Raw genomic sequence first — 25,799 nt, forward strand, 5'->3', positions numbered from 1 at the left:
GTGTTTATATAGATGTATTACATAAAAGCAACAGTTTAAACATCATTTTGCATTAAAAACCTGTTTTTCACCTTTCAGACTTAGTAAAGCATATAAACTATTTAAGTGAAAATCACAATACTACCTACAGTAAGTTACAGAACAAGAATCAACTCATCCCTAAGTACTAAAAAAAGATTCCTTTGTGCATCCAAAGGAGTCTACTCCAGTAGAGGTTTGCAGAGGTTCAACAGGTGCATCCATCTTTTATATACAGACTATGGTTGTAACTTGGTCTAACAGTTACCAGACACAGAAGGCCTGTCAAACTGTTTCTCCCATTGAATGACTGTAGCAAGACAAAAGTGACTTTGTAAAAAAAAAAATTCTTCTGAACCAAAAACTATTTGCCAGCAGACATTTCTTTCTGTTTGGCTGAAATCAGCACATACCATATCAAGCATCTTGTGAGTTTTGTTTGCACAAAGGTCCACTGCCATGTTGTCAAGTGGTCTAAATGTCAGGTTGCTCTGCAAGAGAAAGGTCACGACTTAAATAGCTCCTGCGGACACGTCTGTCTCATGGCACTCCTGTGTTTCGTCCAGGCTCACACTGTGTAGATAAATGACATAAATATTACTGAATAATACCAGTGAAGAGAGGGGGTCAAATCACACAATCCACTTACAGGCTCACAGTACACGGTGTTCAGGGTTCACCGGTCAGATTGCAGAGTAATTGCTAAATACGGCCGATTTAATGGAGATGTCATAATTTCTTTTACAGAGAAGCCCTCAGAGACACACATGCCAGGTTAGAAGGACTTTAAATCTTCGCCCACACAAACACACACACACAGCACTAATTACCAGGCAGACAGAGGCAGTTATTCTGAAAAGGCCCAATGAAAAACTGGCCTGCTTCTCTAACCTCTGAGCCTCTTAGAAAAACAGAAATCTCTTAAGTACTTATTTAGAGTGCTTTCCTTTTTGTGCTGAAACAATTAGGGATGTCACAATGGTCGAGTATTTTCTCTGTTGTAATGCTTTGTGAATATTTTTCAATCAAAGACTTTTCTTCCTGTTTTTTTGGAAGGTGGGTTTTAAGGGGAAAAAAGGGGGAAAGCGCTTAGCACACTGTCTTATTAACATTTCGGTGCAGCTGGATGTCCTCATGTCTCCCACAGATCAGTCATCCTGGAGATAAAGAGGCGGCTGATGTACACGTCTGTCAGCTGCAGCCTCCTGAGAGTGGAATTCTCAATGGAATTTTTAATCTTGTCCGTTAGAAACTACGTTTATGCCGCAGTTTAGCTTTCAACGCTTTGCCTCGTTGGTTAGTTGAGTTAGGTTACAGTTTACTTCTATTATACCTAACATCTAAGCAGTTGTTGCTGCTGCTGCTGATTTCAAATCTAATTTTTTTATAAACAAGACTTTTTTATAAAAGTGCAGGCTTTCCAGGCTGAACTGCCTCTGATGCGTACTCTCTGTGGCCTGTACCTTCTTCCATCTGCTAATTCTTTGGAAAATTGGCAGCTCTGTGTGACTGCCAGTATTACATCTGTCAGAGCGCATCGCCTAATTTCCACCCTCACTCTCAAATGTTTCAGCTGTGACACACTGGGTGGGTCTACATAGGAAGCAGCAGCCGTAGCAGCCCGGCAGGCAAGATTTGTTCCTCTCTCCCACTCAAATAGTGTCCTAGCCAGCGAGAGTGGGTGAGACGGCACAGAGAGAGTGCGCAGTATACAACAGGAGCGAGTGCATCGCTCTGCGGTAGCACGTAGATGTCAAAAGATTGAAAATGTTATCACCTCAAAATAATTGCACCAATTTGAAGGGCGGGGTAATTGCTCTTATTGAAAATTAGAACCACCGTTTGAGGTTTACTGCAGTAAAAAGACGCGGCCCACAAAAGGAGCTCAGATCTGAAGCAGTTTTTTTTCAACACTTCTTATGTCCACCTTTATTTTTGATGCTGCTATTGTGCAAATTTCTGAAGAAATGTTCTGCCATTCTTCTGAGACTCTTTTTTTCCTCCTGCTCGTCTTTGATGGAGAGGATGTGCTGCCTCACCTTTCCTTTTTCTGAAACACCCCAAAGGTTTTTTATTTGACTAAAGGCAGGTGAAATGCTTGGTCAAGTAATAGTTTTTTGGGTTTTATTTTTTTTTACATTTTCCTTCTTTAGAAACTCTTGTGTGATTCTGGCAGAGCTCTGTGGATCCTTTTTATGCTGGAATATTCATCTTCTGCCAAGCTTTAGGAGACGGAAGTCATCTTGTCAGCCAGCATTCAGGCATTGTCTGTGCCGCCTATAAATGTTGTCTCCCTTTTGCACTCGTCCAGGTCCATATCATCACGCTCCAACCTCTGCGCTATGTATTGGTCATGTTCACAAGAAACATACTGGAGCTGAAGCTGAAGCATTTAGCCTGCGCCCGGTGTTCGTTAGGCTTCTGTTCGTGCTCTTCAGCAAATTTGAGAGCAAGCTGTCACAAAAATTCCTACAGACAAGAATACCGCCGGCTCTGAATCGTCTGTTTTTAAGAGGTAGATGATGAAAGCAGTGCACTGTCAGTGGCATCACTGCAGACGGACAGCCATTGTGGTTGTATTTAGTGGTGCTTTACCTGCTTTTGTACATCCTTAATACTGCTGCAGCTGCGTTTTTAGTTTTACCAAGGACTTTCTTGGATCTTGGTGTAGATCAGAGGTGTCACACATAAGGCCTGAGGGCCAGAATAAGCTCAATAAAGACTCCAATCTGGCCCAGGGGACTACTTTGAAAAATGTGAAGGAGTCCAAAAATGGATGCACTACTCTGTTTTTACCACATTAAGATGTAGCAGAGATTAAATGTGTAGTTAAACGTCTTTACACTGCAGGAAAACAGAGTGTTCTGGTCCGGCCCACTTGATATCAAACTGGGCTGTGAAGGTAAAGCAAATATTTGATCATGTAGGACTTTCTTATTTATGGGGACAGACTGGAGTGGTAAATGGCAAGTACATAAAAGCAGCACTTGACATAAGGATATCTGATATCCTGAGGCAAAATTGGAAACCTGGCATGTTTTAAAAGTGATATGAGTGTATCCATGTATCTGTTTACATTCTGGATTATTTAAGCAACAGTTCCAGCTGGAAAATAATTTGCATAGTTTAGGTTTGGTGTTATTTGGCGAGGTGTAGGTGGGGCAGATTTTATTATGTTACATATGTTAATCACATACTCTGTAGCTTGGGAAACCTTGGATATTAGTATCATTATTTCATTATTTATTTATAATCATTAAATATATCTGCTGTATATTTTAGATTGAGACCAAATGCATATAAGATAACGACATTGTTTAACTCTAAAGACATTTTTATTAAATGTGAATTTTTAAAGCGATTGTATCTGTGTTTGGACATGGGTGATAGATGTATTTATTGTTGACCCTCTGCTTTGTTTGTGTATATTTTTTTTACCTCAGCAGGGGGTCAAATGAGAATGAATAAGCTAAAGTATACACCGGTGTACTCTGACTTCAGGTCCTTTATTTATAATATAGTCTTTACTTGTTTTTGATTGCTTAAAAGTGCTACTGCACATGCGTGCATTCAATTCTGTTGTATACTGTGTACTACAGGCTGAGTTTTCCTTAGCAAAACCTTTACACAGATACTCCAGCATATACATTACACTGTCAGTCTATTTTACCAGTGCAAGAGTTGCAGACAAGCATCCAAACACTGAGTTTTTAATTGCTTATGAATGTATTGCACTGCTAGAATTAGACTTGGAAGAAAAATTTCCCAACTCCTGTCTCTCTCTCTCTTTTGGCTTCCAAGGAACTGAGTCCTGGGGCTCCGTCACTGCCCGTGTAGCACTTTGCAATGCAGTGTCCAATGCAATACAACATCTAGAGTTGACAGACCGGAGAATTATCCTTGTAATAGCCCGGTTTGTCACTATGCAATCATCACGGCCATTATACATGTTCAAACAAGTTAAATCACCGTCCAAGCGAGCAGCGCCAACAATTATTAGATCTTTATTTATGTTATGTGTCATCACATTCTGGAACTGATCAAAAGGCTCGTTTTGTGATGACTTTAGTTTCATTTCTACTTCGGTTCACTCACTGATGCATAGAATTTTAGGCCCTCTAAAATGGACCTAGCTCAGTATTTTATATTATCGCATCTTTACATTATATGAAGTTTAATATAATCCTTAATAATTGTATACTGGGCCTTTGTACAGTGTCTAAAGGAAGCCATTTAACTCTCTTCCTTCTTGGTTTATTGGCTGTGCCAAAAAAGTAGAAGTTGGACGAGGCTGCTGCACTCACAGCCAGAGCTGCGTGCTTATCAGGGAAATCTGCTCGCAGTGACGTCCCACTAAGCCAGAAGCAGAAAAAAAACTATAAGGCTCCAAGTGTTTAGCTGTAGTGAAACCATAGCTTGAGGCATAACATATGAGCACTGAGAGGTGAAGTGAATAACACTAATTATCTCATCTTGGCCCTGTCAGTAGATGGGAGATATTAGGGAGAAGGTGAACATTTTGTCCTCAAAGTTGATGCAGGAAAAATGGGCACGTGTAAGGATTTGAGCTAGTTTGACATGAACCAAACTGTGATGGTTAGATGACGGAGTCAGAGCATCTTATGGGGTTTTCCCATTCTTCAGTGGTCAGGATCTATCAAAAAATGTCCAAGGAAGGAACCGTGGTGAACCAGCGACAGGGTCATGGGCAGAGTGAAGGCTGGCTGGTGATGTCTGGTCCAACAGACAAGCTGCTGTAGCTCAAATTGCTGTAAAGTTAATGCTGGTTCTGGTAGAAAGTTGTCAGAGCAACACAGTTTGTTGTGTATGGGGCTGCAGAGCTGCAGACCAGTAAAGGTCTTCGCCAACAATATTATGCAGCTGGTCATAAACAGAGATGGGCAGTAACATGTTACAAGTAATGTGTTACTGTAATCCGATTACTTTTTTCAAGTAACGAGTAAAGTAAGGGATTACTATAGCAAAAACGGTAATTAGATTACCGTTACTTTCCTGTAGTAACGCTGCGTTACTGCGTTACTAAAACCGTGATTTTTTTGCGAGAATGTCTCATGACAGTGACGTAAGCGAGTGCGACGTTTGTGACAACAGCTGTGTGCAGATCAACAATGGATCATATATCGAGTGCGGGAGAGAGTATGAGCGTGCAGCGTTTAAAGCGTGGAAGTACTGACCTTACTTTGAGTTTGATTCTGTAAAAAGTGACAAAAACATTCGTGTCCATTGTGCGTGGGAAGAAAACTTATTTTTACAGCGAAAAAAAACCCTTAACTTCCGAGCAAGCACCGAGTGCGCTACGACGTAATGGGAAACTCACAGAGAAACTCGCAGATTCTTCCACTGACCGCTGCAGCACACCTGCACCAGGGTAAACCTCAGCCTATGCCACTCAACATTTTCACTCAACATTTTTTTGCTGTATTTCACTTGCATCTATTTGGAAGACTGAGTGTAAACACAAAAAAATATTTTATTTTATGTGCTGGAATGTGCAGAAAATAGGTTTAAATGTTAAACAAATTTCTTCCAGTCAGAGAATGGTGCATATAATTTAATTTTTGTTTGATGCATAAAGTTAAAAGATTAAAACTAATAAAACAAGTTTTAAAAAGAGACTTTTCCATTTGATTACATTTTGTATGATGGATTATGCAGAAAAAGTAGAATTGGGCTGAAAGATCTATCACTTTATCACCTACTCAGGTATTAAATCGTGTTTTTAAAAAGTAACTAAGTAACTAATTACTTTTGAAAGTAAGTAATCAGTAAAGTAATGGGATTACTTTTTTGGGGAAGTAATCGGTAATTAGTTACTGATTACTTTTTTCATGTAACTTGACCAACACTGGTCATAATGTTATGTGTGATCGGTGTACACTGTAAACTTTGGCCACGTTGAATATGAGCATCTGATATTATAACAGCATGTATATGGCAGAAAATGTAAATAATAGGTCCACATAAAGTGTCACGGTATGGCATGGCACACCGTGGAAGGAGTGGGGAAGGAGGACCCAGGCGCGGTGCTCTATGTATAGACAGTGTTTATTTACAATGGTGACAATCCAAACAACGTAACAATAAATCCCCGTGTTTTCCCAGACTCCCGTGTCGTGTCTCCCCGTAAATAGTCCGTGTTTCTGTGCTCTCCGCTCCTGTGTCAGCACCCCCCGGTGCTCGCTGCTCCCGTGTCTTCCACGCTCCTCCTGCGGGAAACAAAAGACGCAGCCGTCAGGACACATACAACGCGGGCATACACACACACTAACTCAGTAACAGGACGACTAACGTGGAGTCTCATGCAATGATCCCGCGTCGGTGGGAGCTCCAAGACTCTCCTAAGTAGCTCCCCCGACGAGCCCTGATCAGCGGCAGGTGTGTGGCTTCGGGTGTGGCCAGTCCTTCCGCAGGGCCACACCCCTCAGGCCTGCAGGTGGCTGAGCTCCATCCTCCAAGCATCCCCGCAGACATAAACACACACACTCACATCTACAATCATGGAGGAGAGCAGCAGCAATACCAAAATACATATAATAATAATAATAATATAATACATAACTGCTCAGGGATCCTGGGTCGCCCAGTCCCAGGACCCTGACATAAAGTAAAGCCTAAATTAGATCAAAGATTGTAATCTTTTACTATATGTGGGTGAGTTACCGTAGCTGTAGTTAGTAAAAAAAAAAAAGACTTTCCAGCAGTGTGCACCGCATGAAGGCTGAATGACAGTCAGTCAAGTGTTTCAAATTACAGATATGGTGCAGTTTCAGTGGGAGTGTGGAGCTCGTCTTACTGTGGCGCCAATTTTTCCGAGGGATCTCGCTTACTCTCTCGTTCTAGTATTATTATGTCTCAATTGTACTTTTAATTAGAGAATTATGAGACACAAATTAAGGTTTTCAATTTCAGAACATTAACGTGGTCAATAAACTGCTCCCCACCTCCCAGCGGAGGATAGCGACGAGGCTTAGTGAGAAAAATGAGGTGCCAGCGCGTTTCATTTCAACCCAAGTTGTTTTCTTTCTAATTGCTTAGAAAAGAAAATGAAGTGGAAGCAGATAAGTAAATTAAGTGTTATTCAGGAAGGTTCAAAGCTCTGTGCTGTAGGAAAGCATCAAGCCAAGAGTCTCTTCAGCATGGCTGCATCACAGATGAGGGGATACATACCTTTCAACCTTTCCACGCTTCCTCCATTAGAGCATCACCAGAATATCACCTCTTCCTTTGCTGCTTTTTTCTTTCTAAGTGTTTCAGAGCAGCGCTGGGCACATCTATGTTTTAGCTAAGGCTGAGTGTGATTTGTATGCATGCAGTGCGGTTGCCCTCACTGTTTCCTGGCGAGAATAAGACATCCGTAGGGCAGCCATTCGACTCTGCCAAAATGGAGAGATCCACTAAGAGCCCATGTCAGCTGGGCTTGTTTGAATAGAGCTTTGTTCACCAGCCTCCCACACCTCCCTTTACTCCCTCACTGGGTCTGTCAGGTGCCTTTCTGTAAGGAAAACACATTTGGTCAGTTTATCTATGTCTTTCTCATGGAGTGTGCTAAGGTCGCAAAAGGTTCACAGGTCGTTAGCGTGACCTCAGTTCAATCAAGACATGATGTGAACTTCAGATCTTCTACTTACGCTTACATATTGCTGTGCATGAGCTGTATTTCCCACAAATCTCTTAGTTAATGTTCTGCCTGGTGCTTTCCACACTATTTCAACAGATTTATTTCTGTTGTTTTGATATTGAAGTAATACAAATGAAAAGATAAATTAGAGTAATGACTGATCAACACTATAGTTCCATTGAAACATGCTGTGCACGCTTCCGGTGTGGTGTGAGGTTCCTGTGCCGGCGGGAAAGGAAAACCCTCGGGAATATGTTTACAGCTGAACAGATGTTTGCAGCAGAACCGTCCGTCACACTTAAGCAGTTACACAGAGCCATACCAAACACCTGCAAAGTATAACCACACGTTTTTATGTTAACACAGTCAAATGGTGCTCCTGAGAAACTTTTTAGTAATTTTTACACTAAAATAATTTTTCTAGCTAGTCTGGAAATTAAACTTTTGAGCTAACAGCAGCCAAAGGCGAAGCTCAGCTGTAACTGTTGGTTTTAATTAGCTATTGAATTGAGCACAGGAGGTCAGTTCATGGAAGTTACAAATTCTGATGGTCATTATCATTTATATTTATAAATATATATTTTTATACATATAGTATGTTTAATTTATCTTATAAGGAGCAAATAATATGATGTGATGATGTATTATTGTTTAATCAGCTAATCACATGGCAGCAGCTCAGTGCATTTAGGCATGCAGACATGGACAAGAAGACCTGCTGAAGTTTAAACTTAGCATCAGGATGGGGAAAAAAGTTGATTTGAGTGGTTTTGAACATGGTTGTTGTATTTTAGAGAAAAGTCAGAGGAGAGTCTGACTGCTTCAAGCTGATAGGAATGCAACAGAAATTCAAATAATTAATTATGACTAAGGTATGTACATCTCTGAATGCACAGGATATTGAACCTTAAAGTGCTGAACCTGGTATCTACAGCAGCAGAGGACTACTTCTGTTAGCTAAGAACAGGAAACCTGGGGCTACAGCTTGCATGGGCTCACCAGTATTAGACAATATAGGATTGGAAAAATGCTGCCTGGTCCGAGTCTTGATTTCTGTTACAGGATTTGGATAACAGGGTCAGAATTTGATGTAAGTATATTGTAAACAATATGAAAGAATGGATCCATCCTGATCAATAGCTCAGGCTGCTGCTGGTCATGTAATGGTGTTGTAAATTTTTTGGCACACTTTGGGCCACTTAGTACCAACTAAATATCCTTTAAATAGGTTAGCTTACCTGAGTATTGTTGCAGACTATGTCCAACCCTTTATGACGACAGTGTACTCTTCTTCTGTTTGTCACAAACCCCAAATCATTTCAACCTGGTTTTAATTGTGTGATGCCATCATGTCATGGATCAAAATCTCTGAGGAATGTTTCCAACTTGGATTTTTAACTGGACTGGAAGGAATCTGAAGGAATCTGGTCTACATACTGACCAAAACCACAGCCTGAATTTCAGCACATAGAGCAAATACTGCAGGTGGTACAGATGGCTCATTGTGCGAATATATTATTTTATTCATTTCATCTGTAAACCATAAAAACCATGGACAGGCTCAGTCTTCTATTGGTAACTTCAGAAGAGTGTGTATGAGTACGCCTGTTTTTGAATCTGTACGGCTTTTTTTTTTTATAAATTTATTGAACATTCACATAATTAGATCTGTTTACAGAGAGTTGAGGTTTACAAAATCACTTCCAGCAATCCTGCTTTTAAATTCTGTGGGCTCCCTGACTCATTGTTGAGACAATTAGCTCACTAGAATAAGCTATTTCTTCCAATGACATTAAGAGGGATTAACTGAAAGAAGTGAAGCCATCCACAGGAACAAAAATCGCTGTTGTAGTCACTCCCTCCTTTCTGTGCATTCAGACGTACTTAGGAAACTTAGGAAATTCACCTACCTCCTTTGCTCGAGCCTCCTTTAATGGCATCACATGAGCAGCGAAAGTGACGCAACAGCGTGGAAACCGCTTTTGCTGTTTTGCGTTTATAGCGCCAATCATCCCAGGGGGGCTGCTTCAACTACCTCTAACCCCCACCCCATCCCTCGACTCTCTCTCATTCCCACCAGTTACATCACTCATCTTTTCCTTTCTCACAATCAGATCAAGGCGTCTGAATGGAGCACTGTGAACACTTTTCCTGTGGTGTTCACTTGTGTAACAAGATTAAGCCATCTCCTTTCCTGCCAGACTTAATCAGGAGGACTTTGAGATTAATTGGAAGCCCGTGTCAAGTCAGTGCAGCTGTTTTTTCGAGACTAATGTGACTGTGTTCTTTCGTCCCCGCAGATCTTCACTGACATGCCCACACTGCCTGAAACAGAGCAACACCTTTGACCCTTTCCTCTGCATCTCATTACCGATTCCTCTTCGCCAGACCAGGTGAGCAGTGCTGTTATTTTCAAAAAAGACTTCTGTCTATTATCTGATATGGTTTTTCTAGTCAGAACGACGAGTAGAAACTCATTCACAATAATGATGTGGACCTCTGATCATTACACTGTTCAGGTATCTTACAATACGTGATCTATATAAATATTCATATGTTTTGATTGTTAATCTTGATAGTTTGATAGTTACTTCTTTTGAAGTCAAATTGTTATGTTCATTCTTCATCTCCATATTTTTCTTGCTCTGCCACAGTAGCTTTGCATGATTTGCAGTTTTGTGGAGCTCTGTAATTCTTCCTGTGTCTGAAACAAGCTAGCTTATCTCCATTCAAGCTAACTTTCTTCAGATTGGCTACACCTCACAGAAGCTTTGAACATCATATGTGCCAGGCTTCTATGCTCACAGGTGGATGATTGTTTCTGAGATAGTCATTTAAAGGATATTCACTCTAGAAAAGTTCTGATAATGGACTTATTAATAACTTATATTGTAAATAATTGTGCAGTTCTTCTTTTTGTATGGTTTAATGCCAACGCACCCGCCACCTCCATGTGAGCACTGTTAAAAAAAGTTTCTTTCCTCCTCATTATTTCTGACTGTTTTCACTAGTTTTGCATTGGACTAGGGTGCCTAATGTTGTCACTTCTGGACCCTACCGAGGTTTCAAAGGCAGTCCAACTCCTCCAGGTTGGCACATTAATAAGTGCCATTACCAGAAAGTTTGCTATGTTCCCCTGCACCGTCTCAAGCATAAAGAAGATTCCAGCTACTCTGGGAGAGCTGGACAGAGCCATAGAAGGCCCTTAACCCAACAGCTGGATCGATATCTGCTCCTTTGTGAATAGGATGAGCACTGGCAGAGCCACAGAATGACCTCCAGCAGGACACTGATGTGGATGTCACTGACCAAATAATCTGAGAACTAACTGAATAAGGCAGAGGGTACATTAGGGACCAACATCCCCAAGGGGGCCTTGTGCTCACTGCCCAGCACCGTTTTGCCGAGCCAAATTTGCATTTGCCATAGAATACCAGAGATGGCGGATGCACTACTGGCACCCTGTGCTTTTCATAGATGAGAGCAGGTTCACCCTGAGCACATGTGACAGACATGAAAGGGTCTGGAGAAGCCGTGGAGAATGTTATGCTGTCTATAACACTGTTCAGCACGACCAGTTAGGTGGTGGGTCAGTGATGGTATATCCATGGAAGGACTCACAGACCGACTAAGCAACAGCACCCTGACTGCCATTAGTTATCAGGATGAAATTCTTGACACTACCCTGGTGCAGTGGGTCCAAGATTCCTCCTGGTGCATGAAAATGTTGAGATCTAATGATTTTTGAATGTGTTCCTCTTTTTTTTGAGCTGTGAATATTTTGTTATAAAATCACAGAAGACTTTGACTAATAGCAATATTGGTAATTTTATATAGATATTGCAAAACACTGCTATTTTTGTGACCACATTGAGAACCTGATATTGTGACATAGGGATTATTTTTGCATACATAGAGCTCATTATTTGAAACTTTGTGCATGTTTAATATGTGAATCCACTACTGTAACAGTACATACTATATGTGACGGAAAATAAGGAAAAGCATGATAGGTGCTCTTGAAACTTCAGGCAATAAAACACCAAACAAATCGAGACACAATTAGAAAATAGGATGTACAACACCCAGCTTTGTTCATGCATTACATACAGTAGGAACACAGGTCATTGTGGAGCTGAAGGGCCTGGTATCAGAAAGGAAAAGCTAGTGGGAAACCTTCTCCGCATTAAAACAATGTGTTATTCAAATTTACATGAAAACAGCCACTTCTCCTCCACGTTAGATTAACGAGGCCCTGAGCCCGTTCAGGAAATCCTGACATTTTCAGGGAGGGGTAACCCATTCCTCCTTTTTTCAGCCAGTGCCTCTCTATTTATGCATCAGGCTTTTTTCCCCTTCTTATCAAAAACACATGTACATATCTACAGATAGGTGACCAAGACTTTCAAGTTAAGAGACTTTCACAACGTTTTTGCTGGCGTGGATTAAGATGGGTCGCTGCAAAAACAGAGTTGTGGGAGTGGTCTCTTACAGGATGAAATGATATGAATCATATACTTTGGCCATAATCACTCAGGTCAACCCAGGTGAACACAGATGTCTGAACCACCGTGTTAGATGGTGCTCTCTACCATCGTCATCAATAAACCAATGAGGGAATATCTTTTGGGTGAATGGTGCCTATCCCTCCAGTAAAGACTTTGGAGAACCAGTGCCAGGGAACACTAAAGCTGTTCTGGCAACACACAGTGATCCAGCACTTAACCCTTTATTTTATTTTATCACCTGTCTTTAGCAGTTGGATAAAAATCTGGCTCTTAAGCACTTACAACACACTCCAGGTGCTTGCTTTTGATCTTTACCGTAATGCTGATAGTTTTCTAAAAACAACATGGAATATTTTGTCTCCCACAACTTGCCTGTTCTCATGTCCTGTCCTGTGGAGGTGGACTGTTAGTAGTTTAGTGAAGCTCTTGCTTAGACAGCTGGTATGAGTTGTAATAAGGTAGGTGAGCTACAGAGCCTGGAGTGTTTCCCAGTATCCACAGGAAACAGCACAACGTGTTTCCAAACCCGAGAGCACAGTTAAGAATTTGGGGAAATAGGCTTGCTGCTGGTAAAACTATATGTGTGTTTGTGTGGGTGTGTGTGTTTGGTATAAAACGAGAGCTAGGAGCCAGTTAGCTTAGCTTAGCATTAAGACTTGGGTACAAGAAACGGCATTTTAAAATGTAAAATTAGCAATTCAGAGTTGTAAGGGTGTTACGTGGCAGACTTTTTCTAAGGCCATGTCCGCACTAATTCGTTTTTGTTTGAAAACGCATCTTTTTCTCTTAGCTTTGGCCTTCCGTCCACACTGAGATGGTGTTTTTGGTCAAGGAGACCTGAGCTTTTTGAAAATGCTCTCCAAAGTGGATACATTTGAAAAATACGTTTTTGCATCGCAGTGTGGACTACGAAAAAACGGAGGTTTTCGAAAACGATGACGCATTTTAATCATATGATGCAGTCATGTGACCAATTAAACTAAGATGGCGGAGGGCATTACAGCAGTTTTTTTGTTTGCTCTCAATTGATTGAAATTTTGACAGCCCTATTGAAGATTAATATCAGTTTGTACATGCTCCAGGTAGCTTTTCTTCAAATTCTTTAATTCTCACTCGCTTTTGCAACTTTGTACACCACCTCATTGTCAGTCCATTTAAAAAACTCTGTGCTTTTCCTCAACATTTTGCAGCAATGTTTCAAAATCTGGAAAGTAAATAAATGGCAGACAGAAAGGTCAAATCGTCTTACATTTCATGCATGTGCAATACAGTGACGTAAGAATTGAACAACTGTTCGTAAATGATTGAAAATGATCTTGTGGACGCGGAGCGTTTTTAGACGAAAACACTGTTTTCAAATTTATCCGGATTAGTGTAGACATAGCCTTAGTCTGGAACATACTTTGCCTAATGGTGGCCAAAAGCAAACAAGCTATAAGGTGCTAATTTAATTTAAACTTTAATGATCCGTGAAAGCTGGATTTTGTTAAAGAGCCGGACTAGTTGTGTTCTTTCATGCTAGCTAAAGCCTAGAGGTGGGTGGATTGATCCAAATATCCAAACAGTATCAATTACAACGCTGGTATTGGTATCGGGTTGATACTAGGGTGACAGGATCAATACTTTGTTCCTTTCCTCTAAGTTCAGTATATAGTCCACTGAATTCTGTTAAATGCATTATTTTGGGGGAAATAAAAAATGTACCTAAAATATGCACAATGAATAATGTATGAGGCTTTTTGTCTGTTTTATTTATAGCCTTACACATCAGAAGTCGACCCAGGTCTCCAAAAATCCCACTTTCAAAATACACAAAAAGCTCAAAGCAGCGTTTTGTTGCTATCAATTATATGGAAAGTAAAAATCACAGAGATTTAGCGGTCATTAAAATGTGTTCAGAATGTGCAGATTGATGATAATTCATCTCATAAATCGTGACACACTGCTCTCCCCTACACAAGCTGCCTTTATAGGTTAAAAGTATCAGGATCTGTATTTGGTATCAGATTGATACCAAACTTCAAAAGCCAAGCATTAACCTGGCTACATAATAAAAGGACAGAAATGGGAGTTTTATCAATTTTTTCATTTCACCTTCAGCAAGAAGATGAATATATTTATATATATGCATTTCCCAAACTGCAGAATAAACTGGTTTAACATGAAGACGTGTGTCTGATGGACAGCGTTTGTTGAGACCTGAAAATGAACATCACATCCTGTGAGTGTAGATTTGTCACTAAACATTTGCCTTTTATTATCCATTCTTTTAAATAGTTCCTAAAAGTTCAGCCTACCTCTCTTCTAATTTAGGAAAATGTTTTTTAAGAGCTGATTTCTCGTGGTGCGCCAGGTTGAGAGTGCTGTGTTTCCAACCTGTCGTTTTTGGTGTGCAGTAAATAGGTTGAGAGAAAAAATACATCAGAAGGAATAAACAGAGGAGAAAACAGATGGATTATCTTTTAAAGAATTCATTATATATTTCCCTGTGTGAAGAAGTTCAGCACAATCACACCCAGATCATGTGTGTAAGCCATAAACACATACTGTTTGTCACCAAACCAACATTTGCTGGGCTTGACGATCCAAACCCATCCATTGGCGGTCGTGTCCTTGTTTGCTATTGTTTACACTATACATACGAGTAGATCTCATGAAACTTGGATTTTTTTCTTTAATATATCTAAACATAAACTCATCTGGTAAAAAATTATAAAATATAAAACATAATTTTAATGAAAAACTTGGAAAACTCAAAAGCACAGATTTCAGAATGGTGCCAGTGACTAGAACATCTTTGGGGAGTGACCTCTAAGGCCTGCAGGCAGAGAGTCACACATGAAACTGGTAAATTATCCTAAAACAGATCATTCAGCTATAATAAAAATCATCCACACATAGCAAAGTTTTATATTAATGTCTGTTTGTCCAGGACTTGCTGCCCATTGTCAGATTGTCAGATTTTAACAAACAGAATCAAAACATTTGACCACAGGTAACTTTTAGAGCTGCATCTACAATCACAAAGAGATTGCCCAAATCTGACATACCTGAAAGCGTGCTGGGGGGAAAATCCTTTGATATCCAAAAAGAACATCAGTTTAAAAACTAAAGCATTTTAACACCACAGAAGTCCACCAAGGAATTGCTTTGAAAGAAGAAATGTAGTTATGAAACTAGACTTGAATCCCCAGGAAATATTGAAAAATCAAGAAAACCATCAAATATCTAGAAACTAAATGAACTTAACATGTAAAAGTGGTGAAGATTTTCAGTCAGCTGATTTCAGAGGAGGCAGACAGTTATGCAACAGTTAGTAGTTATTTCTGCTAAAGAGGACGATACCATGCCAGCTGGTGTCTTTGAAGCCAGAACCTTCTTACTGTGGGGCAGCAGTGCTAACCACTGTGCCACCACGCTTGCTCAGCTCAATTCAGTCTTATCCACAACAGTCGCCCCGAGGCACTTTATACTGTAAGGTATAAAGTGGAGAGAAAACCCCAACAAACAGAAGACACCCCATGACCAAGCAGAACCAAAGAAGAAACCTCCATCACATTGAATATTATTTAAAGAAATTAAAACTGTTAGTGAAGAGCACATTTCAGTCCCCAGTACAGCAGTCATTAATAGCAATTAGGTTTTGTTCATACTGAAATGTCTTTAGCACAAATTAGTCTCCCTTTGACTGTGGCTTGTTTGAAGTCTCCTATTTCCTGTCCAAATCAGCAGAGCAGGAGTAAATGCACCAGCTCACTAGTTGCAAATAGATAAAAAAAAAATCTTTTTTTTTACCTAACAAGAGCCAGAAAAGTCCTGTTGTTGAACTTGATGCTAGCACCAGTTATTGAGCAAGCTTCAAAGTGCTGCTAGTTTATACATCACTTAATTACTTATTGCCACAATATATTTGATATGCTTGGGAAACATAAAGCCAGCAGGACCCTTAGAGGTCTCAAACACATAAAGTTGGTGGTCCCAGAACTTAATGAAGTCCAGTTCAAAATAAATAATTCACACTAACTTGTGTGTTGTGACAGAAAAACTGCATCGGAATAATTCTGGAGGCAGACAAAGATGAAAATTATGTGCGACCATATACAGTTAGGTCCATAGGTTTTTGGACTATGACACATTTTTGAAATTTTGTCACTGGAGTGTCGACGTTTAGCTTTAATTTGAGGTGTTTAATAAAGGTATTGTGTTAACAGTTTAGGAATTACAGACATTTTCATATATAATCTCCTATTTTCAGAGGCTCAAAGTATCTGGGCAGTGGACTGACATGCAGATTGGTGAAGCTGTTATTTCACTGTACGCTAAGCAAATTGGAGATCTGCAGTACTGAAGTTGTATTTGGTATCACAATTATTGCACACATGGGCATCCTCAGGGTCTCCCCAGGATGCATAACATCCATTCTTTCAAATTATAATTTCCATGATGTTTTCTTATTTTATTTTACTGCTTATTAGATTCCGTTTTTAAATGTATTTATTTTTTAATTAATTTGAGTTAAAATCTTAGCATCTTTTGCGACACCACGAAACAAACGATAGTATAAAATGAAACATAGACGTTTTTATATCGTCATCCGATATATATCGTTATATGGAACAACTCTACCAACTTGTGTTCATTTTAATTGTGTATACAGTTTTTTTTCTTTCTTACAATTTCTTTGGATGATTTTTCTGTTCCTTATCTGTATTGTGAATATTTTGCTGTATTTCTTTTGCTTTAATCTTTTTTGTGATTAGAGAAAAATCTGTCATCAGCCTTAAATTCTTAAACATAATTGCTCTTGCCCACAGGCCATAGACTCAAACAGGTCCCTGACAGAGTTTTTGTACCTCCTCAGTGAGCTGTTATTCAGAGAAGCCATTATGTCCCAGCACCGTATGTCAAAGCTGCCTCTGTAGAGGTCAGAGCCGAGTGCTCCCCGTTTTTAAAAATGCAATAGAGATTCCATTATTTCGCACACATAAAACTGAGTCCTAATGATCTATTATTAATGTTAAAATGTATTGATTTATTCATGAAAGTCTTCTTTTGTCCCTTCTTGGCTGTAGAGGAGGCTGCAGTAGAAATGGCACAGAAATCAAAATAGAAGCCACCCCATTGCCCGCTGTTCCTGATTGTGTGTCTTTGTCTGCGGCAGGCCCTTGTGTGTGGTTCTGGTGTTCAGCACCAAAGGACAGCGCTATCTCCGGGTCGGGCTGGCTGTGCCGCTGTTTGGCTCTGTGGCCTTCCTGAGGAGGTTGGTGGCTGACGAGGGGAAAATTTCTCCAGACCAGGTACAGTAAAGCAACTGTAACTGGTGTGATTGTACTTTTCTTACTCCGCCTTTGGCTTGAATTTCCTCTTGGCTACAACACATGAAGTAAATAATAGTAAAGTCATTTCCTTCACCACGTTAAAGGATGTACATCAAGGAACCAACTTGTGTTTGCATGTTGGTCTCCAGGTGATCCTGACAGAGGTTTACTCCATTGGTTTCCAACGCTCCTTCTTTGATGAAGACGACCTGACTAGCATAGCTGAAAACGATGTCATCTATGCCTTTCAGGCTCCCCCGCTCTACATCAGAGGCGGCTCTGCACGGATCTCAGGTATGACTGAAGCAAGTCAGTTTTTAATCTAGATTTAAACATATAACATGCTATTTTCAGTCACAACAAAGCACTCACACTGTCTTTGAGTATTAGAACTAATTTGTGGTACAGCATGGATATATTTATACACATTAATGTGCAAGTGCACACAAGTCTGTAAGCAAACAAGCTCATCTTATGAATTTACTTTGCTTAATGAAACCATTAGGGAATGCACCTTCCTGTAGGGGGTCCTCAGGGAGCACATTAACAGCTATATAACTTTACAAAGAGTGCAGTGAATTACATCCCCCGTGCAGGCCTCCCTTGTGCTATCAGATTTATGTCTTCATTTCATCTATTTCTCAGCTAGCGATGTAAAATGTGTTCTCAGAAGTCCTTTAGTGCACAGTATCCCCTTGTTTCTTTGATTTGTGTTGGAAACAAATAGGTTCTGCACTGTCGTCCACTCTTACAGGGCTGTAAGTTCCAGTCGTGTCAACGCTGAAGGAGTCCTTGAAAAAATGTGACTTTTAGTGCTTTAATTTATGTCGGTCAGTGACCGTACAGAGCAGTGCTGCCTAAAACGAGGTCCACGTGACAGTCTGTCTGGTCTCCAGACTAAATCTCTTGGTTCTCACTGGCTGAGTCAACATCGACGTTCAGCACTTTTCTGCCCACATGAGACTGTCCCATCATTCACTGAGAAATGTTTGCCCCGTGAAAATAGACGTAAGATATTATTATGTTTTAAGGAAATTGCAAGATATGTGTTTGTTTGCTGCCTGACTTACACAATGTCTGCACAGGCTGTGAAGAGTATGAAGAGTGTGTTAGCAGAGCAGCTTAGGCCCTCCGTCTGTGCTTGCACAGGATGTAGTCAGGCACCTGTAGTGCCAGTAAACACACAGTCTCAGTAGAAGTCGCGTTGATTGAAATAGGTTTTTTCCATTTGCACAGGCTGCTGGAATATGAAAGAAAATTGATATTTTGCTTATTTTTCCAAAATGCTAGTAATTCTTCTTTCAATTATGGTGTCACTCAGTCACAGTAAAACCTGCTTTTAAATGATGCATCGATCTAATAATGGCCCCTTGGTATAATAAAGTTATTTGAGTAAAGCTCCTCTGCTAAACATTATCTCGCATTATATTATGTAATGTCTCAGTCTCTGTTTAGCCAGCTTTTCTAAGAGGGAAAAAAACTGGCAAAACCCAGTGTAAAGGGCTACCAGAAGAGAAGTTTTTATTTGCTCTGCTCTACTCAACGCTGAAATATAAAAATACTTTATTTTAAAAGGGGTCAATGATACGAAACAGCAAGCAGCGGGCAGATAGAGGATGTTGTACGCAGTGTGCAGGAAAATTAAGTGTTAGGCTAAAAACAAACTCTAGCTCTCCCATCTTACTTTCTCTTCAGTGGTTGCCTACTAACTCAGTGATGATGAAGGACTGCCTTCATCCATCTTTGCATTCAGAGTTTCATACAATGACTGCCTATCATCCAACCTGATTGGTGCAAACGGATATTATACACAGGGGTGCACATAAATGGTCCGCGGGTGCACATGCGCTGTCAAAATAAAAGACGCGCACCAGATAAGAAGTTGCAACGCTCGTTTGCGTACATAAGATTTTCTGGAGGAGGACAGACATTTGTTTAGAACTCTTAAGGATGTCGAAGAAGCAAGCTCCTTTAAGCAATTACTTTTGTGTTCCTCCACCTCCAAAGAAATGTCAGAAGGAGTCTGAACCACAAAAGAAGCGCGTATTCTCGGAAAAGTGGTTGGAGGAGATGAGCTGGCTTCAAACAAATGATGAGAGATGTGGTGCAGAGTATGCCGTGAAAATCCCACTTTAGCAGGCAAAACAGTGCATTTTATATGTACACAAACGCATGTTGCAACTTCTTATCTGGTGCACGTCTTTTATTTTGACAGCGCATGCGCACCTGCGGACCACTTATGTGCACCCCTGATTATACAAGGCTACTGTCACTAGCTTGTTAGCATGCTAGCTTTAGTAGACATCTCAGCAACACATTACATAGACACTTTGCTAGTTCTTGCTAGTATGAAAGGCGGGATGAATCTGTGCTTTTATGCTGTTTATGCCAAATTCTGACCCTGCAGCAGAAATTTAAGGCTTGACTCATTTTTCCAATCTTCTGCTGTCTAATTTTGGTGAGCCTTTAAGAATCGTAGCCTCAGATTCCTGCTCTTAGCTGACAGGAGGAACACTCAGTGTGGTCTTCTGCTGCTGCAGCCGACCTGCCGCATGCTGTTCTGCACACTTTCTTCTTCTTCTCCTTCTTGCTGTTACCAAATAGGTATTTTCCCCCAGATAAATGATGCTCGCTGGATATATTTGTATTAACAAGCAGCTGAACAAGTGTATCTAATAAAGTGGCTGGTGAGTCTTTAGCATAACCTCATGTTATGAGTTGTTTGAAGTGTTTAATCTACAGATTTTCATTAAATACCCCACATATATATGTACACTCCTCTATGTCTAAATTACTTATGTACACAATTCATAAGTAAAGATACTTTGCTCAGTTAAATTTTATCTCTGATTTCATTTTAGTCCAGGAAGACAAATGTTTTCTGTCTTATTACCAATGCAATAAAAATGAAATTAAGTTATGAGCAAAGTATGAGCTATTTTTATTTTTGTGCTATTTTAGTGCTATAGTGTTATATTTAAATAAACAATACTTTATTGCTTTTATCTGATTTCAGTGATTTCTAATGCTTTTACACAATCTGGCACAGTCTGCAATCACTAACAGGTCTGATCCATGAGTTTATTTAACTATTCATAAACGGTAAAAGGAAAACAAAACTAATTATGTTGTTTAACTATATGATATGATAACCAACACTCACCAGGAGTCTGATTAAAAACATTTTTCCGCTCAGTGCTCATGAACGGTGCATGGACCCGTGTGGATTTTACCCTGAAGCGTTTACTTTAAGAACAGATCTAATACAGCTGGTGTGCAGTTAAACCCCCCAAAAAATGTAACCATGTTTTATAATCCTCAGTTGCACTGATGCAGTTGCACTGATGTGTGGTCCCTGTTACTCCTATCACACTTTTTTGATTGACTAATATTTACTTTTTCATGTAGTGAACATCATGGTAACAGCTACTCATAAGTTAGCGTTATATCCAGCAGATGTGAAATGCTGTTAGAGACAGCATGAGGTGCTCACTAAAGAGCTGTGATGAATGAAAAAATTGTGTGCTGTGGATTAAACCAAAGTCAAACCCATGACGATGTGACCTTTCCACTCAGAACTCTCACCATCGCTGCTGCAGTCTTAAAATTAATGTCTTGCATCATATTCCCGCATGATGCTTATCACCTGCCCTGTATACTAAATACGTCATTGCATCCTATGATTCACATGTTCATGCTGGATGACAGAATTATGACCATCTTTTATTAATTAGGATTTATTTATTGGAATACTTTCTTTCATTCATTTCAGTCTCACTTAAATTGATGTCTTAATGTTGAGATTCTTTAATGTACTGGTAAACAACTAGGTTGGATTTACATTAAAAATGTAATCTTGACACATTTAAGTGAAGAGGAGTCTTTCCTGTTTGAGATCTGATGGTGCTCTGACAAGAAATAATGAGCACAATATCATTGTCAGGAAGATTATTGCCAGGGGTTAGACTTGAATAAAGGATCGCCTGCCAGAGAATACTTGGAAACAGATATTTGGCTTCCGCGGTTATATATCCATCTCACGCGTTTTTCTTTTTGTTACAAACATAGAACAGTTTCTGCCTTTTTTCATTTATTGCCAAGTTTCAGTAAGATGACATCATCTCCCATACTGTAGTCTGTTTGAACATTTTCTTTACCGTTTACTGTCTCATCATTTAACTGATTTAACATCATCATGTGAGCTTTCTTAATCTGCACATCCTAAAAACTTAGAGGATCTAGTGTGAAATCTGCCAAGGTATCAGTTTTCTAACAATTTCTGCTTTCAAAACATGTAGACTTTCAGATCTAGTCATGACAGCGGCATGTAGTGTTTTACGGAAGAGCTGATGAACACACCACCACCCCCCAGCGTATTTTCTTGGTCCACAGTGTACCTTATGTTGATTTTCTGCTGCTTGTCTTGTATTTCTTTATATTAGCCAACATCCTTGTGCATCTTAGTGCACTCTACCTGGACATCTTCACCTTTCTGCACTCTTTCTAGGCTGAATAATTGGCAAAAAATATTACTTCTATGGTTATAAACAGAATGTTTTATGTTAGCTGAATTAGAATTGTTCCTTTTAAAAAATGTACCAATATCACACCTTATTAGACATAAAAATGTATATTTGGAACATTGTACATGAAGTACCCAAAGTAAAGTAATTATTTTCTAGAACAAGTGTTAAATGGATTGATTTTAATGGTGCAGATGTTAAAGGCTGAGCTTTTTTAAAGTACTTTATGTTCTGTTAACTCTACATTAATGCATTCAGAGCTACCCGCTGTGGCGATCACTTTGATTAAATGAACAACCAAATGTAGCTTCTTATTCTATTATTCGTTTGTAGTCCTGTGAGGAGTGTGTATCACTAAATAAGCTGCTTTTAATGAGCTCAAAAAAAATGTATTTTAAAATATCTTATTAGTAAAAAAGCACTTGAGCACTGTGTCATGGTTAGTTGTAAATATCTACAGGTGGATGTTAATAAGGATGTAATGGTGGTTTATTGGCAAAACAGCAACTTTACATTTTGTCAAGTGATTTCTTAGAGATGCAAATATGGAAGAACTTTTGTGGTCTGAAGCTGTTCGACTTACCTGTTCTATTATCATTGCCTGTCCAACTAGCCAAATGTAGCCACAACATGGCAGCAGTTCACAGGATTTTGCAAACAGGTAATAAAAAAAAGTTAACATTACAGAAGACTATCAGTTTAAGATGAGATTGCTTTTACTTTGGTTTTAATTCATGTCTGTTTTGGATATTATTGGACAAGCACTGCCTGCCTTGCTTGCCCAGTCACAATGCCAACGAACCATGCAGGCTATAAATAGGAGGTAGGTTTGCAAAGCTAAGTGTGTCCAGTGTTGGATGGTTTTTGGGGGGGTTGAGTCAATTTAATATAAAGCTAACACAAGGTTAATTTTATCTCAGGATGGTGGTGCGTGAGATGAGCCAACTTGTTCACAGCATTCCCAGAGTATGATTTATTTGGTGTCCCTATATCAATAGGGCATTACCATCCAAAACGTCACAATAGTATGCTGTATTGATTTTTTTCCTCAACCACTCGACCGCTGTACCACATGTTTGTTGATATTAGTGGTTTTAACTAAAATCCTTTTTAATATTCAGTTTTAATGATCAGCGCCAAATCAAAATAGTTGCCTCAAGATGCTAAGGTAGTGTTGGGCAAGTTTCTTTGAAAAAGTAATTAATTATAGTTACTAGTTACTTCTTCAAAAAAGTAACTGAGTTAGTAACTGAGTTACCAGATTCTAAAAGTAATTAATTACTTGAAAAGTAACTATTGCGTTACTTTAAAAAAATATATGTTTAACCCTCTGGGGTCCAGGGTATAATTGGCCATTTTAATTGATCTAAAATCAGACAAAAAAAAAACATAAAATCCGAGTAGAAAAAGTGATATTTTTACTGTAACAACCACAAACATGTTCATTGAATCATATTTCATAACCTTAAATACAAATATAAATTGTGAATTTTAAAATCATATGCACAAGTTTTGCAAACAACAAAGTTATTTGTATCCATTTATCTTTTACCTTGACTATTAACATAACCATCAGGTGTTCTGCATTCAATCAGAAGCCAAACAAATTATTTGTGCCACTCCAAAAAAATAATTTCTGTCCACTATAAAGGAGAACATCACAGCCTGATACCTGCAGGTCTGACAGCAGCAGGGGTATCACATTAAAAAAAAAATTTATGTTAAAAAATTTTTGTATTAAAAAACAATACAAATTAAAAACAATACAAATTAAAAACAATACAAATTAAAAATTTTGTATTGTTCAATACATATGCGTACCGAACCGAAAGCACTGTATCGAACGGTTCAATATCGATTCGAGTATTGTTGCACCCCTAGTGATTGCCGTCCGCGGGAGCGCGCGCAGCCCCTTAAAGCTGTAGCGTCCAGATTACTTATAGCTACTTCCGTGCAACTGATATAAGATGCGGTAAGCTGAACACAGCTTCAACCATTGACTGTAGAAAACAACTTTTGTACAGTCAATGGCTTCAACCGGCTGTTTGTTGAAAAATAGTAACACGACCGCATTTTCTTGTTAGTAACTGAAACAGCGTTGTAACGATAGGAATATCGTTTGTTTGTAACCCTGTTTGTTCAACAAGACCTACAGTCTTGTTGAACAAACAGTTTAGCTCAAATCAAATATTTGGTGGTGTTATTAGGTTTCCCAATAATGAATGGAGCATTCGTTATGAGTAACATCTGTCCAGCCAAACCACTGCCTTTCACTGTTTTGTTTATATGATTAAATCTGTTAAATGTGACAATAAATCACTGTGGAAGATAAGGTTACGCCTAAATGACATCAGTTCACTGAGACACACAACAGTACCAAGCAGGTCTGAAATCGCGCTTTGACAGCTTTCACAGACAATCTTCCTCTTTATGCATCATATTTTCAGTGCTTAATTTTTTTGTCATTAATACATACTTGTTATGTAATATTTTACTACAAATTCAAAGCTGTAAATGTGCATCTGTTACCTGACTGAAGTTCACGTCTGACTGCCTTTCCTGTTCAAAGACACGACTGTGCAGACTGCTAATGGAAAGGAGGGATAGCTGTTGCTGTGGGTAGAGTATATCCCATTAGGCGTAGAGGTGTTTAATTATGGGTTCTCATAGTCTGGCTGTGTTTAGTGAGGCTCAGCCTCTTCATCTGTTTGACAGTGAAAGAAGCCTGAGAGTGCAGGGGAAGGAAGAGTTTGCCGGCCTCCTGCGGTTTCTTAGAATTAGTTAGAGGCTTTTTCAGGATAAAAGGTCAGGATCAACAGGTTTGTGGTTTAGTGTGGTGCACATTTGTGTGTTATAAATGTCTCATGGCTGCACTGTAATTGCCTTTTTATAGAATGCCTGTGGCAATAGACAAGTTCGGGTTACATGAATGAAAACAGTCAAATAGACACACACTGAACTGTTATTCATCCTGGAAACAAGGTTTAAAAAATAATGAGAGCAGCAACAGGAGCTTTAAAAAAAGAAGCCTAGAAACAGTTCAGTTTTTGACAGCTTAATGTAAAAAACAGATTTAATGACAAATGACAGGTAGGTCTCCTCCCAAGCACCCCTGCATAAATCTTAGTGGGACAAGCCAGAATATGGCTTATGAATTTCATGTTTCATGGGGGATCTAAAAGGAGATTTTCACCCATAAATCATTCCCCTGAGGTCAACCCTCATGTAAATGGAAAGCTCCTAGTGAGCAAGTTTTATCACCCACTTGCTTGATTAGGGCAACATTAGGAAATCAAAAGCTGTGCATATTTATTGCGCTCAATCGCAAGGTCAAGACACTGCAATCAGAAGTTTAATGTTTAAGCTGTGGTGGTTCGACTCATTTTGAAGAGATCTTGTCCTTCATACAGTGCACAGCTTAATGCCCTCACCATTCAACTATATGTGTGTGTGTTTTCCAGTCTTCTTCCCCTCTCCTCCAACCAGGGCGGTGGCTTCCCCTCCCTGTGTCTGGTTCTCCTGAAGGTTTCTTCCTGTCAAAAGGGAGTTTTTCCTTCCCATTGTCACCAAGTGCTTGTTCATAGTGGCTCATCTGATTGTTGAGGTTTTCTCTGCATTAATGCATTAATTTATTTTACAAAATAAAGTGCCTTCAGGTGACTGCTGTTGTGATTTGGCATTACGTGAATAAAACTGAATTAAACTGAACCGAGTTGAATTAAATGTGTAAGAGGAGGCACGTTTCAGCACAGGCTTGCTGCTTTACAACAGTCTCAGTAACATGACATTTGCT

The 25,799-nt window shown here is 39.5% G+C and overlaps 1 protein-coding gene across 2 annotated transcripts in view; it reads left to right on the plus strand.

Annotated features, from left to right (window-relative positions):
* usp43b (ubiquitin specific peptidase 43b) overlaps window positions 1-25,799 on the plus strand; it is an 86,591-nt gene that overhangs the window by 33,648 nt on the left and 27,144 nt on the right. For both annotated transcript variants that reach the window (XM_085403231.1, XM_085403233.1), the window contains 3 exons: window positions 9,958-10,050; window positions 17,327-17,462; window positions 17,633-17,777. In XM_085403231.1, the coding sequence (XP_085259357.1) occupies window positions 9,958-10,050; window positions 17,327-17,462; window positions 17,633-17,777 (374 nt within the window). The remainder of the gene's footprint in view (window positions 1-9,957; window positions 10,051-17,326; window positions 17,463-17,632; window positions 17,778-25,799) is intronic.

This window comes from Rhamphochromis longiceps, linkage group LG4 (assembly GCF_057381845.1).
Source record: "Rhamphochromis longiceps isolate RC_006_pf linkage group LG4, R_longiceps_female_GT1.1, whole genome shotgun sequence".
Taxonomy (NCBI): domain Eukaryota; kingdom Metazoa; phylum Chordata; class Actinopteri; order Cichliformes; family Cichlidae; genus Rhamphochromis; species Rhamphochromis longiceps.